This window comes from Cavia porcellus, unplaced genomic scaffold, assembly GCF_034190915.1.
Source record: "Cavia porcellus strain 051 isolate PalLab524CR breed Dunkin Hartley unplaced genomic scaffold, mCavPor4.1 scaffold_32, whole genome shotgun sequence".
Lineage (NCBI taxonomy): Eukaryota > Metazoa > Chordata > Mammalia > Rodentia > Caviidae > Cavia > Cavia porcellus.
In genome coordinates, this window is record NW_026947515.1 from 23557147 (window position 1) to 23576985 (window position 19839).

General features: G+C 43.8%; 2 protein-coding genes across 2 annotated transcripts in view; one reads left to right on the forward strand and one right to left on the reverse strand.

Annotated features, from left to right (window-relative positions):
• Positions 1-19839, forward strand: part of LOC101788353 (uncharacterized) — a 153696-nt gene that overhangs the window by 44606 nt on the left and 89251 nt on the right. The window contains exon 12 of the mRNA XM_063241850.1: positions 11748-11866. The gene's annotated coding sequence lies outside the window, so the exon portion shown is untranslated. The remainder of the gene's footprint in view (positions 1-11747; positions 11867-19839) is intronic.
• Positions 1817-19839, reverse strand: part of LOC134474505 (leucine-rich repeat-containing protein 37A3-like) — a 34727-nt gene continuing 16704 nt past the window's right edge. The window contains exons 5-8 of the mRNA XM_063242686.1: positions 9187-9305; positions 5815-7316; positions 5406-5501; positions 1817-3316 (exon numbers count right to left, since the gene is read on the reverse strand). Of these exons, the coding sequence (XP_063098756.1) occupies positions 3266-3316; positions 5406-5501; positions 5815-7316; positions 9187-9305 (1768 nt within the window). The 3' untranslated portion in view covers positions 1817-3265. The remainder of the gene's footprint in view (positions 3317-5405; positions 5502-5814; positions 7317-9186; positions 9306-19839) is intronic.

Genomic DNA, 19839 nt, shown 5'->3' on the forward strand with positions numbered 1-19839 from the left:
GCGTGGTTGGGTTTCTTCAGCACTAGGCACCTGCTGCATTCTCAAGTGACCTCTCCGGGGGTGGGCCAGGCTGAACAAAGTCTAAGGCAGGACTCATCACACCTTGAGACAGAATTACTTCACCCAATTTCACCCCTGCTGGTGTCCATGATGTCATGGAGCGTAGAAGGTCCTTTCTCAATTCCCAGCTTCGGGCTTGCCTTGTGGTTTGCTTTGGTCATGGAATGAAGTAGAAGCTAGAGTGTGCATTTGCAAGCTCAGACTTAAAAAGAGTCTCCAGTACTTCTGGCTTTGTAGGCAGCCAGGTGAGGGTGGGATTGCAGCAACTGGCCAGCTGTGTGCCTGCCAGGCTCGTCACTCCAGCAGCCTCTGGCACTGTTTCTCACCTTCTATGACAGGGTGCCAGGATGCTTTTGCAGTCAGTAGGTGGATTCTCAATTCTTGTACACTGAGATCTTTTACTCACCAAGTACTTACCTCCCCCTGTGTACTAAGCATCCTTTATTAATTCTGTGTTGGAGATACAGTGGAGGAACTCTTGCTTCATCTGCAAATTATCACTTGGAATCATACAGATTGGCATTGGATGGGGCAGGAAGAAGGTAGGTGTAAGTCTGGACAGAGCTGCTGGAGGGAACAAAGCAGCACACACATGACCCTCGGTGGGTCGGGAGGGCTGGGGCAGTCCACGAGTAAAAAGATAAGTGGCCCAACCTATATCTAAAATCAGTGCCCAAGATGGACCATCTGGGAAATGACTGATCTCACATATTCTTTTTTTTTTTTTTTTTTTTTTTTTTAATGTTACCTCTCTACACCTCTGTGCTAATTGGCCAATGGCTGGGATTTAAACAAAACAAAACCAACCAAACAAAAAACCAATGGGTATTTTCTACCAGCTTGTAAGGATGGAGAACTGCTACAAAGATGGCATACACATTCATACATGAGTTTCGAGACTTGGGCCAAAAGATAGGACTTCACCCGAGGCCAGCAGGCCCAGTAATCCAAATACTGTGGTGACCCCAGCATCCTAGGAGAGGAAGGTCTAGAAGGTAAGCAGGTGGACAGTCCTGCTGGCAAGAGGCCAGGTATACAGGGACTAGATTGGCTCATTCTTTTTTGTGTAAGTGGAGATTGAGCTAAGCCCTCTGTGATAGGTGCATACCAGCCTTCTTTTATTTTTGGTTATGAGACAGGGTCTTGCTGAGTCACTAATTTGCCCAGGTTGGGCTCAAACTTGTGATCCTCTTGCTTCCCCCTCCCAGAGTGCTGGGGTTACAGGGGTGTGCTCCCCTACACCACTGTGTAACTGCTTCTCCTAAAGCACAGGAGAGTGCATGAGAACAATAGCGATTTGACTGAGAATCCGCCCTGCTTGTGGAGAATGTGCTTTTGGTTGCAGAGGCTGACTGTGTTGGGTGATGAGGGTGAGAGGCCACCACGCTGCCTCTCCTGGAAGCATGACAGCCACAAAGGATCCAAGCTTTACCCCAACCGTTTTTTGCCTCTGCTCTTGTTCTGTGCATGCACATACTTAACTACTTGCAATTTAATTTCTCACCATATAGCTAAAAGTTATATAAAAAATATAAAATGTATATAAAACAGTAGGTAATTTATTATGGCAAACTATTTACAATCACTGCTGAAGCCAGAAGGGCTTAGTCATCTTTGATCTTCGACTCTGTGAGCCCTCCTTCTATGATGACTTCACACAGGTACCTGGAGAACAATACCAAGGCAGTGAAACTTTCCCTGCCCCCTCATTTTAGACAAGAACCTTAAGTCATCCCAAGGCATTTACAGGGTAGGGTTTGTGAAAATCTCATCCTCCTCAGAGGATTCATCATGTAGCTTGGCTTCCATTCTTCTCATTTGGGAGTGTTATGGTTTATGTTTGTGTCCCCCAGGCCTCATGAGTTTGCATTGTTCATTTGTGATGGTTCATTGTATAGTGCTTGGATTGATGGTGTCAGTGCTCCATCCACATGGGGTGGAGCCAGGATGTGATGTAATGGCAGGAAGAAAGTGTGTCTTTCTCTTTGCTGGTTCGAGTTTGCTGTAGGCGGCCGCCATGAACTGCAGCCCAGCCATGCTTGCCTGTCTTGGATCCAACTGAGTGTGGACTGAAACCTCCAAAAACTGTAAGAAATAAACTTTTCCTTTCCCAACTTGGGCATCAGGTATTTTGTCTCAGCCACGAGCATAAAGTAACTAAGACAGGGAGGTACTGATGGGTCTGTATATATCCCTGAGCAAAAGTAGGCTATAAAACCTAGTACCAGCCTTCTGTAAAACAGAAAGGGACTTAGGACCTCTGCTTTCCCCTGCCCCTTCCACCCCAGCATTGAGCACTTCTCCAGTTTACCTCTTTCATTTGTTCTGCTTTGCAGCTTCCATGCCAATGTGGAGAAAAGCCCCTTGTGGGAAAACATACGTGCAAGACAATTAGTGAGTGATTTGCATTGTCATGTCTCAGTCTGCATGCCCACTTCAGGTCTCTTTAGGACAAAACCTGTACCTTGCCCCATGCTCAAAATAGGCAAGTTCAAACTAGGCCTGGAGTTTTGCAAACAGTTCCACAATGCTGGACTTTCTGAGGCTCCATCTGTTACCAAGGGCCTCAGGAGGTCTCTGGGGGAGACCTCTGCACCTGGCCCAGCCTGGACGCACACTGTTATTTTGAGTAAAAGAACTGAGGAGGCTCACAAGGGAAGCGGAAGCATGAGAAGATGAGCTTCCGCCCCTCCAAGGAAGGATGGAGGGACTCCATCTTGCACCAGCTCCTGCCTAGCACCTGGGCTTCCTGTGCAGTCCCAAAAGGCCTCTCCACCACAGAAGTAGGCCTACCCCAACCTGCCACCTCTACCCTCAGTATGGGATGCCTGGTGACAGCAGGTCCCTCCCTACTTGTCCGGCCCATCTCAGCTTCTTTGGAGCCACATGAGACCTCAGGAATGAAGGGTTATTCTGCTCCAGGTGGGCTCTGCTCTGAGAGATCCAGGGATTTAAATAGCTGAGTTCTAGGTTTTCCTCCAGTGCTAGTAATGAGTTTCTCATTTAAAGGTCCTCTAACTGAGCATGGTGATGCATGCCTGTAATCCCATCACTGGGGAGGCGAGGCAGGGTGATGGTTGCAAGTTTGAGACCAGCCTGGGCTACAAAGTGAGCTCAAGTCTGAACTGCACAGTGAGACCCTATCTCAAAAAGACAAAAAGTAAATACATAAAAAATAAATAAATAAAAATCGGCAGACTCATATTTACCTTGAGGCCTTTTCAACGTCTGGTAAAGCTCTTCTATGACAACGCATCTGTTTTGGGGAAAAAAAGTGTTGAGAATCCACCTCTATCTCTTGATTTTCATTCACTCCTTTTATTAATTTTAGTCTGAGATATTCTGTGTGATGAGAACTTTCCTAGAGATGGAATTCTACCCTACTAGTCATAGTTCACTGACTTTGCGAAAGCACCTTAAGAGTCTTGCATGAAGCAGAAACATTTTTTTATCCAGTAATAGGGACTGAACTCATGACTTCTGCAATGAAATAGATAGGTAGGCAGGTAGGTAGATAGACAGATGGACAGACAGGACCTCTGCTTTCCCCTGGCTCTTCCACCCAGCACTGAGCCCACACAAGATTTTGTGTTTTTATTTTTTGGTGGTTTATTTTTTTGAGACAAGTCTTAGTAAACCAGTAAATTGCCCAGGCTGCACTTGAAATTTGAATCCTCCTGCCTCAGCTTCCCAGAGTGCTGGGATTGGTGCCATGTGGCACCTCTTCACCAGCCTTTTAGAGTGGTGTCTCAGTTAATGCACTGAATTCCTTCCATGATTTTGTTGCAACTGGATTGCGAGCATCCTACCCCATGTTGGCCCTGCTTCTGGGGCTCAGATTTTAGTGTCTGCTCTCACCAAAAGAGAACTCACTCCTTCCTTTTGGAGCAATCTTATCTCATCAGTCTCACAAGACCGACCCCAAATCAGAATGCCCCGACCTCACAAGAAATAGTTCTGACCCAGAGGCAGCACCTCGGTAGTCCAGGCTGACCCTGAGCTATGTAGCACGGGCTGCCCATGAACTTGTAGCAGTCCTCTTGCCTCAGTCTCCCAAATGCTGCGCTTACAGGTGTTTACCGCCACACCCAGCTTTTTTCCATGCTGACCTTTGTGTTTCACTCTTAGATGCCCCTCTTTCAAAAACCTGTGTAGCATATTTCTATTCTCGTGGTAGGAGAAATGGACATGAGTCTCTTAAGAGGGGACTGGCTCAGGAGAACTAGCGCATCCAGGAAAGACTGCATGAAGGAGGACGAGCTTGAGTTGGCTTTCAGCACATTCGTGAGACTTCCACAAGCAGGGTGAAGTACAAGGATTCTTTATAGACAGAGCACAGGCAAATATAGGAATGGGATGGTACGACTAAGGCATGGAGAGGGGCCGGGGCAGAAGGCTGCCACAACTGTGGGAAATGTAAATTAGGGATACTTTATTTAATTGGAAAAGGAGAGTAAAGTTTGTCAGACTATGAAATTACGCTTTAATAATCTATCAGATGAAAAGTAAAATAATAAACTATTACATAATGAGGCAAAAAGCAAACAGGGGCAAGCTCTGGAAGAGGCTGCTCTAAACAGGACCTGCTGTGGGAGACCTGACAGAAGCCTCAGCGGCAGGGCTATACCTGGACCTATTAGACAATGCCTCGCACACTGGAGACAGCAGCAGCTGTCAAAGCTAAAGAATGTGGAAGACAGACTTCTGTCTTGTGGCGCTGTCCCTTCTCCCTAGAGTGATGACAGCTGCTTGAGCATGGCGAGCATGAGATCAGTGAGGACATCAAACTGTCGACATGGTAGTTTGGGGTTGGGGAAATTTTCTTTCATGGCATCGTTTGCCCATCAAATTAACTTGTCCAGGTACCCAAGTGACCTGTTGTCTTGGTTTTAGCTCGTCAGAGATCTTTCGGGAGTGGAGTTCCTTTAAAAATCCCTGGAGAACACCAGGCATTCCAGAGGCTGAGGCAGGAGGGTCACTGTGAATTTGAGCCCAGCCTGGGTTACATAATGAGCTCAAGGTCAGCAAGGCACCATCTCAAAAGATAAACCAGTCCTCATACCTGAAAATCATATTAAAGTAAAAGAGAAAGACTATTTCAACCTGAGTTACTAACATGGAACGGCACTGGGGATTTAGCTCAGTGGTGCAGGTACTTGTCTGTAAGTGTGAGGTCCCAAGTTTGATCCCTGTTACAAAACAACAACAACAACAAAGAAACTAAACTAAACTACAGAGGAATGTCCAGGAGGAAAGGGCAACATGGCCTGGGTTTTCTGTTCATGGTTCTGAATCATACAAAGACAAGATGCATTCAGGAAACCTGAATCAATTTTTATCCTTACCTTGATTAGGCAGAAAATTACCATCAAAATCATCACTCCCATGAAAGATAATGGCAAGATCAGTTTGTAATAGTCACGTTGTGGAACTTTTGTAAGCTAAAAAAAAAAAGATAATTTTAGTTGGGTAACAAAGACATAACAAGGATGACAGCTGTCTATTTAAATCCAATTCTTCTGAGTAGCTTAGAGATTCTTAAAAGCACATCAAACGGGATGTGTTACAAATCTTATTATAGTGCACGTCCTTCTCTTGCTTTGTTTATCTTGTGTGTTAGGACATCTCCTTCTCTCATGGAGCAGGGTGGAGAGTGCCATCCTGGCCAAAGTTACGTGGCCAGGACAAAATACAGACCAGCAGGCCCTGCTTGTGCACCTCATGGTGGCCCCTCAGCTCGGTAGACCTCCTCACCTCTCTTGACTTCTGGTCCTTGTGGTCGCTCTCTGCTGTGTTCTCAGTGGTGTCCTTCTCACTCTTCTGATCCTCTGCATCCCACAGGGCCTTGGCCACATGGACTTTTTGCTCTTCACTGAGTAGCTTCATCAGGAGGCCCGTCCTAGAGATGAGCTTGGCACAGGCCAGCTGCATGTGGGCCTCAGAGCAGACCATTTTTACGATCCTGCTGACCTGAGAAATCAGCCTTCTGATGTTATTGTTGGGGATGAGGAGCCCCAGCTGCTGGTCTCGGTAAGTTTCAAACTGATCACCTGACAGCAGTGTGGAGGTGAAGTCCCTGGGGAGTGAGTCAGTCCCCGTGTTGGGTTGTTGCCATCGTGCCTCCCTGGCCTGCCTCACAGCTGGTGTGAGGTCGGGTGTAGTCGCAGCAGACTCTTTGGCCAAAGGATCCTTCTGAGTTTTTTCAGATACAGATCTTTCTGGCACACTAACATACCCTCCAAAATCCACTCCTTGAAAATCTTCATCTGTAGCAGGGTTTTCTACAGAGGTGCTTTCTACTGAAGGCTCTAAAGGCACATATAATTCTGACACAGGATTCTCCCGAATACTCGGGTCTCTTGAAGGTGAGAGCACCTGTTGTGAAGGGGAGCTGGTGTGACTCTTCACTGCTGGGAATGGAGGCCTCTTTGCAAGCAGTAGTGTACTGCGTGTGCTTTCCTTTCTCAGGTTTTCACTCAGCTTGGTCTCCTGTGTTCTGTGGGCCACACGTGAGTGAATTTTGTGAAAACGGTGAACTTTTCCAGAATGCATGATTGGCTTATTCCCCCCCATGGTTTTAACTATAGAGTTTGCATGCTCTAAAATAAAAATGCCATTTTCTGAAGAAGACACAGCTTTTCTTGTGTTCTCCGCAAGTTCTCTCTTTACTCTCTGAAGTGTTTTCCTTCCATGCCCAACTGCTGCCAGGCTGTTTTCTGGTGCTTCAGCATTTTCCGATTTTTTTTGAAAGATTTGGCCTCTGAATTTGGGAAGAAAATGGCTAGGCTGTAGCAGCATAGGAATTTTCTCTTCCTTTTTTACCTCATTGTTTTTTTCCTGGTTACCTTCCTCCAGCAATTTTTGAAGAAGATACAGCTTCTTCATCTTATTTGTGAAACGTAAATTGTTGCGTGCAGGTTGAAAAGAGTTTCTCCTGTTGTGGTTCAAGTCACCTAAGGGATTAGCGTCCTCTTGGACTTTTGAAAAAAGCAGCTGAATGAATGGTAATAATGTTGCCTCTATGCCTTCTAGATTTTCCTTGGAGAAATAAGGCAGTATGTAGTTTAGTGCACTGATGATGTCACTTTCATCATTCATATCGAGCTGCTCTTTTGTAAAGCCCACTGGGTTGGTCACACTTTCCTCTGAAGATGACATTTCAGATTCAATATTCAGCTGGGTGCTGGTGCTCCCCTTCCGGGCTTGTAACACTTTCATGAAGGATTCTTGGGAGATCACTATGGATGTGTCTCCCACTGTCAGAAAAGAAGACATTGCTCTCAGTTAGGGCAGAATGATAGACACCCAGCTTTTTACTGGCCCACAGCTGTACACACCAGTCAAAGAAGGGAGAGGTCAGCAACTATTTCAGTGCCATGTGGACAAGACAAAAAGAAATCCAAACTTAAACTTACAAAAACCCAACAGAAAGAGAAAATGACCTCTCTTGCTAACGAGACTACTTTTTGAGAACATTCCATAGTGTGTATACAGCAACTTAACTTAGCCAAATGATTGGTACTCACTAAAGGCCACATCCTGACAAGTACTTGCCCACTCAGCAGGCTTCTCTGCAGACCTTCTATGCATACCCATGCAGGACCCAAAACACCATAATGTCACAGTGTAGCAGCAGAGGCAGCACAGGTCTTCCTCACCCCACCTGGTCAGTTGCCACCTCACTATGTTTGGATGACCATGATGAAGGACAGTCCTCTTAGGACAAAAAGGCAGACATGTAAAAGCCCCACTCCTTCTGCCTACAGGTCTTTTCTGGATACGTCTGCTCCACCTGTGTGCCCAGTGCCTTCACTTGGTCCCTGCTTCCATGTGTCCTAGCACCGTGATGGCAAACATCCAGAGAAAAAGTGCCAAACCGCACCCTAACCCACTTACTCATGGCAAAGTGCCAACCCTGCAATGAAACCTGAATACTGGGGTTTTAGGTGGGAAAAAACAACTCCTTATGAACGTCTTTTGTCTTAAGAGAAAAACACAACCATGCATGTGTGGTAGGTTCACTGCCACTGTCCAGTCCCATAACAAAAGGTTCTTCTACACAGAGCCAAACACTGTACTGCTCGAGTCTTCCTTATATCAGAGCAGGGATCCAGAGTGTAGGATAAGAGATTTTTAATTTGCCTGGTTGTATGCCTGCCTCTGTGGAATAGTGAACAGCAAATCTACAAAATAACAGCAGTTTCTGTATATACATGACTTAAGATGGTAATTTATAAGAGAAACTGCCCCTTCTATCAGATCAGATGCTTTCCCTACTTTTATTTCTGTCCTAATATTTCTAAGCATCCAAAGCTCCTGACAATACTGTCATACGAAAGTCAAGGGCTCAATGTGTAACTGATTTGTCTTCTGGAAGAATTAATTGACTGGTGGTGGTGAGGACCAGAGGAGGAGGGGGTAAGGATCATGACCATAGAGGAAAATGGGTTCTGGAGAACCCAGAATTGCGGACAGAGGGCTGGGCATGAGGCTCTAGCACTTGACACCTCTGATCTTAATCTGTAAATGGAGGCAAGAAATTCTTGTTTTTCTCACCTCTGAGGGTAGAATGAATACTGTAATTGGTAAAAATTTGTTTTGGAAACCAAGCAAAGTTCTTTTGCATAAGAAACGTAGTGCCACTATTTATTATTTGTCCCTGTATTCAAGCTCTCTGGATATGAAAGCACTCACATGTGGCAAGCATGAAGTGAGAGCTAATAAACCCGACATACGGAAAAATCCTTAAATGCACCTGAGTCATCTGAGACTCATGATAAGCTCAGGTTTGGACAGTCTGGGCATGGAACAACCCTGCATTCCCTTAGAAGAGACAAGCAATTGTAGTTAGGCAATCAGAAACTCAGGCTCCAATACAATAGTACGGCTTGACACAGTTTCGAAAAGATGATAAAACGGATGTACACCTGCCTAAGGTTGAAGGAATAGAGACCTAATATATAAAAAACCAGCTTACAAGCTGCACTGCACATTATAAGTGCACATAACTGCACATTATAAGTGCAAACCAATTGTATCATTAGTTTACAGCCTTTGTATCAGTATTTAGAAATTAAAAAGCAAATAAAAGAAACATGAAAACATCATTAGGCAATTGAGACTCACGACACTGCATGGCATTGGTCAGACAGGTGCTATCACAGTGCAGCTTGACTGTCTTGTCGACAACTTCAATATCATTTTTAAACTGGCAGAGGCAGCAGACCATATTGCTCGGTAAGATCCTGCAGACAGGACACAGAGTTCTGAGTTAATGGAAAGCTGCTCCTTGAATGGTAAAGAGGCAGGACGAGGCTCCACAGTGTGGAGCAGGAAGGAGTGCTGGAGGCAGCCCTTGCGGCTGGGTAGGAAGCCAACAGCCACTGCAGCTTTTGGATATTGTGAGTAAATAGGAGGGAGAGAGGGGTCCCCACAGAAGGAAGCTCAGCAGTGCGTGTGGTGGGCCTCACATGAAGGTCCTGGAGATTAGTGCTGAGTGACAGGAATGTGTCCTTTCATTCAGAAGCATCTCCTTTCAACTTGTAAGTCTCACTGTGGGTTGGGAGTGCACAGGAAGTACATCGGCTTCTAAAAAGCGGGAATCCGGGCTGGGGGTTTAGCTCAGCGGCATAAGCGCCTGCCTTGCAAGCAGGCAGTCATGACTTTGATCCCTGGTACCGATAAAAATGAAAAAGCAAAAAAAAAAAAAAGTGGGAATCAGCTTCCAATGTGTGAGGTCCCTTTCACAACTTGGGTTCCGAGTGGTAAATGTGAGACATTTGGCAAAAAAGTCAGTTTATCCCTACCTATATTGTGCGGTTAATAACACAGATCAAACTTGGTAAATCTAGACAACTGGAGCATTCAAAAGGTCAAGGAGGACTCGGTGGGGGTGAAGTGGCTCAGAGGGAGAGAGCTGGCCTAGTGTGCTCAAGTCCTGGGTTTGATCCATAGTATCTCAAAATACAGAAGGGAGAGGAGGATGAGGGAGCAATGACTACGTGATGAAAGCAGCCATGAATTACTAGTGGCTCTGGAAAGGATGGTGTCTAGCTAATGTGGGTGGGAAGGGAAGCAGGTGCTGCAGGAAGTTGAGGAAGACGAGCCTGGAGCAGAAACCAAGGGGTTTGGCAGTGTGGGAAGTCAGTTGAGGAGGTGACCTGACAGAAACAATGAGCGCAGACTGCTAAATGAAAGGTGTCTTGCAAACCCTCAACTACTTCACTACTAAGCGAGCTTCTATTTAGCTTGCTATATTGGAGGAGGATGGCACAATTCAAGTTGCAGTCAGTGGTATAAAAACCATCAAAACAGGGCACTACATACAGTAGTACAGTAATATACTTCACACTCTGCATGAAAATTAACTCACAATAGATCATAAACCTACCTGTAATCCTAACACTCAGAAGCTGAGGCAGGAGGATCACCAATTGGAGCCCAGCCCAGGTAGATCAGCAACTTAGTGAGACCCTGTCTCAAAACTACCAATAAAAAATGCTAGTGCAAGCACCAGGGTTTAATCCCCAGCACCTCTGAAAATAATCACGGACCTAAGTATGACTAGAGTTACACAGCGCAATTCTGGAAGAAAGCAAGTGAGAAAATCTCGTAGCCATGGGTTAAACAATGGGCACATAAAACAAAGATTTCTTAGGTAAGACAAGAAAAGGCCTGAAAGAACAAAAGCTTGCTAAATTCTATTTCATCAAAATTTTTAAAGTTAAGATTTCTGTTCTACTCTAGTGCTCTGGGAAACTGAGGTAGGATGTTTGTAAATTTGGCCCAGTCTGGGCAACATAAATCCATGGTGAGACCTTGCTTCAAAATAACAAAATGAAAAATGTGGAAGGGGAGGTCATAGCTCAGTAAGAAAGGCCAAGTACTTAAAAAATAATATCTGCACTCATAAAGATAATCATCATTAGCTTAGCTAGTAAAGAAATGCACACTTAAGCTACAATGAGATAGATCCACATACATGGTGTTAAAAAGGCTTACCTTTTTTATAGACTGAAATGCAGGGATCAGGTAAAGATGATGTGGTAACTCTTTTCTTTGTTTTTGATTGGGGTACTAGCGATTACACTGAGGGCATTCACACTGGGCTGTCTCCAGCCTCTCTTTTTGTCCAGCTTTTACATGTATTTATGCATTTTCATTTTGAGACAGGGTCACACTGTCAGTAAGATACACAGGCTGACTTTGAACTTGCCATCCTCCTGCCTCAGTCTCCCTGGGTGCTAGGATTACAGGCCTGGGCCGCCACGCCTAGCTGCCATTTGAACTCCCATAGACTGCACGTGGGATGTATGAATGATTATCCTAAGTGGATAATAGCCAAACACAAATGGCTGCACACTGCATGATTTCATTTATAAGACCTTCCAGAAAATGTAAACGTACAGGGCAGAAATAAAGACTGGCAGATTCTGGGAGCCGTGATAGATAGAGTGAACCAGCTGTGAAGGACATGAGCTGCCTTCTGAAGGTGACCCAGATGTTTTACAGCAGGGGTGTGGTGGTGGCTACATAACCACACAAACTCCTCAAACATGTGAGTTTTGTGACATGGAAATCACACGTCCATAAGCCTGACTTAATAGTAAAACAAACCTAGCAACAACAATGAACCCAAGAGAAACAGATCTGAGAAAAAAACTAACTTACAGTCTTTCCAATTCAAGAGACTTCGTGAGGATGTTCTCCAGTACTGTGAGTGACACATGCGTCTGTCCCAAGTCCCTGAAGAAGAAAGCCAGACAGAAATGAGGAAGCCCAATGCCAAAAGTCTGTGCTTCAACAGGTATTTGAAGGATATCTTATTATTGCACTTTTGCCTCCCAGTGAAACAAGCCAGCACATAACTTTACATGAACTATAATCCCAGAGAAGTCTTCATGCAAAAATTCAAATTTAATGTTTTCATCATCAAATGAATGACCTTGGCATTGCATAGTAGATGCTGCATCTGTGTTTCAGTCACCATCATACTTCACATTTTTATATTGCATTCACATCTCTCACTGTGTTGTTCTTTTTAGTAACAAGGCCACTATGTTTCCTGGGGTAATGGTGTTCCTGCATCCACTGATGTGATCCGTGTCTACCGTGTTCCTCAGTGGTGCTCCCGATCCCTGCTGACTCTCTTGCCCATTATACATCTTAATCCTTCTCTTTGTGAATAACCTGATTAAAATTAAACTTATGACCTGTAGGATCAAAGTACAATACTGTACCATTCTTGGAAGGAAGCAAGAAGAGCCAAAGTCATATTATGACTTAAAGGTTATGGCAATACTTACAGATAATTTAATGCTTGTAATGTAAAAAGTGATGGATCTTCGATAGTTGTCAGAGGATTATTATTGAGAATTCTGAAAAATGCAATGGGATAAAAGTTATCTGTATTTTCAATATGCATGAAATTACATAAAAAGTTGATATTCTTTTTTTGGTATGGAGCTGATTCATAGGTTAAAAAACCATTTTCTTTGATTACCTATGAATAAACCTTAAAATGCATAAAGCAGTGTTCCCTTTGGGGATTCTGTATGTCTGTAAAAGATCCTGTGGAAAAGAGAAAGTGAAAAAAATGTAGGAAAAAAGTGGATAGAAAACCAAAAAAAAAAAAAAAAAAAAGAGGCTAAAAACAAAATCCCTAAAAGTGACTGCTCCATAAGGAAGCCTTTATTATAAGCCAACCAAACCTAACATTCCTGTATAGGACATTTCCCAACAACAATGTAAAAACAAGAAGAAACACAGTCTTCTTAAGGGCACATTGAAAAGACCTGTGAGTGCCACATGCATGTGTCTCAAGACCCTTGGGACCTTTTACTATTAAGCCAGGTCTATTGAGATAGACTAGGTCAAGTGTCCATCCATTCTTTGTTTCTTTTGAGGCAGGGTCTCTCTGCAATACCAATCAGCTCCAGGCTTGCTATGTACCCCAGCATGTGCTTGAAGTTGCAGTCCTCATTGCTGAACCTCCCATGCTGGGATTACAAGCATGTGTCATCACACCTACTTCGAGTCTCAATACACTTAAAAGGACTAGTACACAAAATATGTTCTCTAAAGAAGGTGGGATGAAATCACAGATCAATGACAGGAAGAAGTTTGGTAAATTCCTAAATATAGAAATTAAGCATATATAAGCAACTAACAGGTCAAGAAGAAATAACAGACATGAGGAAATACCTCAACATCACTGTGAAAGAAGACACCCAGCACCAACACTTTAGGAAAGGTATACACACACATGCAAATATTAAAAATTCTCATCAGTAATATAAAGCTCTGAGTAAACAAGGAAAAAAATCCAAGAAACTTAAAAAAAAAAGATAGCAGAAAGAAACAGTAAAGAGTAGAACAGAAAAAGGTGATACAGAGAATTGAAAAACAATAGAGAAAATCAACACTGCCAAAAATTAGTTTTTAACAACGATCCTGTGGAGACAGCTTAGCAGCTTATGAGCCCAGTGCCTGCCTGGCAAGCATGAAGCCCTAAATTGTATTCTAGATACCAAAACAACTCAGTGGTAAAAGATCAACAGTGCCGGGCTTGGTGGTATAATCCCAGCACTTGGGAGGCTGAGGCAGAAAGACAGCTGTGAGTTCAAGGCCAGCATTAACTATATAGCAAGACTCTGTTTTGGGGGCAAACATCATTAACAAAGGAGGGGACATGGCTGGGTGTGGTGACACATGTCTACAATCCCAGCACTTGGAACTTTGGGGCAGGAGGATCACAGCAAGTTCAAGATCAGTCTGAACTAATAAACTGTGTCTCAAACAAGGGTGGGATTATTACTGATATGGAATGGATTATTATTAGAATGGAATGGATTATAAGGGAAAACCAAAAAATTATTTGCCAATAACTTAGATAACCTAGATGATAGATATGGTTCTAGAAACTGAAGAAACAACAAAACCTTGAACAGACCTATTTAAATAGAATGATTGAGTTATTGACCAAAACTTCTCACAGAAGAAGAGCCTTTTGTTTTCTCTTTGGTGGGATGAAGAGAATCTCATGATCAGATGGCTTCACTGGTGAAATCTGCCAACGGATTAAAGAAGCAATACCAGGGCTGGGGATTTAGCTCAGTGGCATAAGCACCTGCCTTGCAAGCAGGCAGTCATGAGTTCGATCCCCGGTACCCATAAAAAGGAAAAAGACAAAAAATAAAATAAAATAAAAATAAGCAATATCACTAAACCTTCAAAACATTTTCTAACATGTAAAAGAAGACAGAATCATTCCTACTTCCTTCTAGGAGTAAGTATTGCCCCCCTATACAAAAAAGATATAAATCAAGAAAATTATGAATATATATACATATATATGAATATATATTTTGGTACCAGTGATCAAGCTCACAACCTCGCACTTGTCAGGCAGGTGCTGTGCTGCTGAGCTATGTCCTCAATCCTGAAGCAGTATATAGATATAAAATTCCTCACAAACCACATTAAACAGAGCATACAGATAACACTATGCATCATGACCAAGTCCAGGAATGCAAGTTTGGCTCAACATAAACATCAGTCTAAAACAATATTAATAGACTGAAAGAAACGTGTTCATCTATGTTAATGCAGTGGGAGCATTTACAAATTAACTCCTTTTCACTATAAAAACATCCACAAACTAGGAATAGAATCACCTCTGGGGCTGAGGCATAAGTACCTGCCTGGCAAGGGCCAGCTCATGAGTTCGATCACCGGTCCCAAAAATAAATCACTTCAGCCTAGTAAAGGGCACAAAAATAAAAAGGAAAAACACCACCATGGCTAACATCAAAGCAAAGATCTCTTCTTGTATCTATTAAAATCTATATGGAGGTTTCAGCCAGGGCAGCCAGGGAAAACAAAACTGTACACTTGCATATACATATAGAAAACTGTAGCATAACCAGGCATGTGGCTACAGGCCTGCAACCAGCACTTTGAGAGGCAGGAGGATTCCTGCCTAGACATTTAGTGAATTTAGTAGATCCTATCTGAAAATAAAAATAAAGCAAGGGACAAGAATGTAGCTCAGTCCCTGGTACAAGTGTGAAAGTATAAGCCAGTCATTGTGGCAGTACATGCCTGGAATCCCAGGACCCAGGAGGCTGAGGCAGGAGGATCACTCTGAGTTGGAGGTCAGCCTGGCCTGCATAGTACCTTCAAGGCCGGTCTGAACTACGTAGTGAAATCTCTTAATCAAACAAATAAACAAATCAAAAGAGAAGAGAAAACCATAATGAATGCATACATGGAAGGAAACTAGGACTAGTAACATTAAAGGTTGTAGAACGCAAGATCCTTATGCAAAAATTGGCTGTCTTTTTCCATTGCAGTGTAACTCAATGCAGCATACTTTCCTAGCACATACAAGGCTCTGGGCTCCACCGCCAGGGCCAGAAAGAAAATTAAGAATGATATTCAGTAAACTATTCCAGGGGCTGGGGTTTAGCTCAGTGGCATAAGCGCCTACCTTGAAAGCAGGCAGTCTTGAGTTCGATCCCCGGTACACATAAAAAGGAAAAAGACAAAACAAAAAACAAAAACAAAAAAAAAAAAGAAGAAGAAAAGAAAACTATTCCATGTGTTGAAAAAAAAAGAAAAGAAAACTATTCCATGTGTTGACAAGAATAAAACATTTAGGACTAAATGTAACCAAAGAAGTACAAAACATATGTTGAAAACTATAAACCACTGTTAAAAGAAATTAAAGATCTAAATGAATAGAAGACATTTGTCATCATGGATCAGAAGACATCATTACTATTAAGAGGGCACAGGTGCCGACGATGTAGCCCAGTGGCACAGCACCTGTCTGGCAAGGACTAGGCCCTGAGTTTGATTCCTGGTACAAAAAAACAAAAAAAGATGTCACTATACTTCAAGCTGAGCTATGATTGCAGCACAGTTCCTATCAAAATCCCAGCTACCTGGGCTGGGGCTGGGGCTCAGTGGTATAGCACTCACCTACCAAGCACGAGGCCCAGTACTGCTAAACAAAATGAAACAAAACATCAAATTCCAGTTGGAGGGCTGGGGATTCAGGCCCGTGACACAAACGCCTGCCTTGCAAGGGCACAGTCATCAGTTTGTTTGCCGGTACCAAAAAAAAAAAACTTCCAGCTGGATTCTTTCCAAAACCTGGCAAGCTATTCTGTAAAATTCACATAGCAAGTCAGGAGATTCAGAATCACCAAAACCATCTTGAAAAAGAACAGACTAGGACTCAGTTTCCACTTTCCAAACCCAGTGGAGATCTACAGCAAACCGAAGTGTGGTATTAGAGTAAGACTAGCCTGTAAATCAATGGAATCGTGCTGACAGTCCAGGAATAAACCTTCACCGTTACTGTTAACTGCCTGTTGACAGGTGTGAAAACAATAGAACAGTCTTGCAGAGTGTTGCTAGGAGAACTGGATATCCACATGCAGAAGAATGATGTTGGGCCCCTCTACGCAGCAGTATTAGAAAACTGACTCAAAGCATAGCAGATACCTAGTACAAGATCTTAAACTATAAAACCCTTAGAAGAAAACAGGAGCAAATGCTTATGCTCTTGTTTCTCATATATGATAACCAAAGGAAAAATATATAAAGCAGATTTTACCAAAACTAAAAACCTTTGTGCTCCAGCTGGGCATAATGAGGCATCCCTATAATTTTAGCACTCAGGAGACAGAGTGAAGATGATGAGTTCAAGTTCAGCCTGGGATGCACAATGAACTGGAGGCAGCCTGAGCTGCATGACAAGATTCTGTCTCACAAAACCAAAGCCAGCTTGGTGTGGCAGCACACCAAGGAAATGGGGAGTGCTCACTCACTGGTACAGGGCTGCTTTGTAGGGTGATGAGGGTGTTGTGGAATGAGATATTGGAGATTATTGTGGAATCTCATGAATACACTAAACACCACTGAACTGTTTTCTATAAAGCTGTGCTTTTATTTTGAAAAGAGCCATGTTGTAATATATGGAGGACCAAGTGCTGAGAGCACAGTCCTGTTGGCAGAGGGCAGAAAGAGGAGTGACTTTCAGACTCTTCCTTGACCAGGTCAGAGGGAGTCAGTGGTGGGACTGGGAGCCACGTGGCTCGTTCTCGCCAGGTGAGCTTCCCCATTTAGTGCATTCTTCCAGATGCAGTTTATCTTGCTTCATTTGTAACGTTAGACAATATTCAATGAGATGATGTCATGAAGTGAAAGAATATGAATGTCACATGACTAATAAGCACAGTGGCTCAAAGTATAGCTTTCAATAGGCCACTCACTGCTGGGCTCTGTGAAAGCGGGTTCTCCACCCCTACCTCTTCTCTCCCTGCTTCCTTTCCCCCAGCCACTAAGAATGACTGTGAAGGCCAGGCCCAGTGGGGCAGGCCTGCGGTCCCAGCACACTAGGAGGCTGAGGCCAGAGGTCAAAATTTGAGTCCAGCCTGGATAGTTGAGCAATTTAAAGAGAACTTATTTCTAAATTTAAAAAAAGGCTGGGGATGTGGCTCAGTGCAAAAGCCCTGGGTTCAATCCCCAGTACCACAAGATGGCAATAAAAATGAATATAGAGGTCATCTACACTGGCCAGTGAGCAGGGAACCTTCAGATGCTCACAACTGTCATGGCCAGGCCAGGAACTCTACGAGTGTCAAACTAGCAGAAAACAGTTGGAGCTGTCTGTCCCAAAGGTCCTACTGAAGTTAGAAGCCAACTCCAAAGTACAGTCAAAGTACAAAAAGCCAAACTGTTATCAGTCAGTTCCTAGTACAAGGGAACAAAAGCTGCATAGAAAATTGTGTGCAAAGCTGGCCAAGTAGTCCTACCACTCACGAATGGTGTGCACCTGACTGAGTTAGCCCAGGCTTCTGAGTCCAGCTTCCTCATCTTTGAATTAGTGGGAATAATAGTAGCAATGCAGGAGTTGTTGGGAAAATGAGACTAAAGTAACATATTTGAGTATTTGCCACATGCTAAGTACCAGTTCAAGAGCGTTCAGTGTGTTATCTCAATAGCATCTCTACTTAATGTGGTGCCTTAACAGACACCTGATAAATGTAGCCTTAAAGAAATGTGACAGGAAGAGGAAGAACTGCTAAACTTCCAAGAGCAGAGACGTTGCCTTGTTGGAGAAGGAAGATGAAGTAATTGCTGGATGTAACATCCAAATCTTTTAAGCTTTACAAATTAAAGAGCCAAAGTGTGTCAGCTCAAAGGACAAACCTGAGTTGATATTTTCATGTGTCACGTGTCTGCCTGTGAAGCTAGAAGAACTGCCGAGGTCCCGGCACAGTCCGGAAGTGTATGCACCGAGATGAGCAAACATCTGTGCATGGGAGACTGAGGCCAGTGGACTGCTGGGAGCAGGAGGCTGTCTCAGGACCATGGCTCAGTTTCCCTTTAATGTGGCCACACTGACCTCATGAGCATCCTAGTACAGGGTAAATACTTCAGCCGGGACAGACTTAGATTTTCCCCTGTTCTCTCTTAGATCAGTTGTTGCCTGACCCTAGACAAGCCAGCATGTGAATATACTCTACATCTGTCAGGGTGTTTCTACTGTATAAGTCTTCTCAGTGTGTAAAAGCACAGACCTTCACTTCAGAGATGGAGGCAGGAGGATTGCCTCAATTTCATACCAGCCTGGGCTCCAAAGTGAGCTCAAGGCCAGGCTGGAATACATAGCAAGATCCTGTCTCAAAAATAATAAAAAACTAAATGGAGGATATTGTAATGTTAGAACTGATGAAGTGACTGAAAGAATTTTCAAAAAGCAGCCATGAGTGTGCACTTGTGTTGTGGAATGCAGGAGAAACGCTTGGAAGTCGGGGGCGGGGGGAGCACACTTAACATTTAGGAACGTCAGCACTGCCAGTTTTTTGTAATATATTTCAATCCCGATTTTTCTGAGGTAGCAAGGTTTCAGTTAATAAACAAAGGAAGATCAATGCTCTGCAGAGTGAGTGTGGGCCAACTGAAAGCAGGAAAGTACAGTACACTACAGGGTGAGAGGAGCACTGTGACACAGCACAGCGGCTTCGTCATCTTGCAGATGAGAGTCTTCCTACCACTCAGAGTGGCACCTTCCCACCGAGTTCTTGGCTTATCTTTGAGGTGGGTTTCAGACTTAAATCAGACTGACCCCAACAGATTGTTAATTACTGTTCCAATGTCGTCAGTAATGCAGAGGCTCTATCAAAGTTATTAACTAGGGTATAATTCCCTGGCATCCAGGCATAAAACCAGACTTAGTGGGGCCTGAACCTTATGAAATTTGCAAAGTGCCTTTTAATGAAAAAGCATGCAAAATGTATGCCTACAGAAATTTCTAGGGCCCCGCCAGGACATTGGAAGGGTCCTGTGCAAGTGAGGAGTCCCAGGGCTTCACCTCCACTCAACTCATGATAAATCCACCGCAGCGGAGGCATTTGTACAGCAGGGAGAAATACTTCAACTGATAATGAGCTCCAGACTGAACATGTTGGTCATAAAAGTATTGGCATCCTAGCTTGGCGACTTCCCTTTGAAAAGAGATGCGATAGGCTTCTGTCTCACTGTGGTGACATTCAGCTAGCTTTGTCTCCTGGGAAACTTGAACCCAAAGCCCAGGTACCCAGTCCCAAACACACACTTGGTGGATTGTGACCATTATGTTGATCTTTTTACTTTCTCAAGGGAGATAGGGGCTTGATACGTTGCCACGGCTGGCCCCCACTCCTAAGCTTAAATGATTCTCCTGCCTCAGCCTTCCTGAGTAGCTGACACTACAGGTGCATGCCA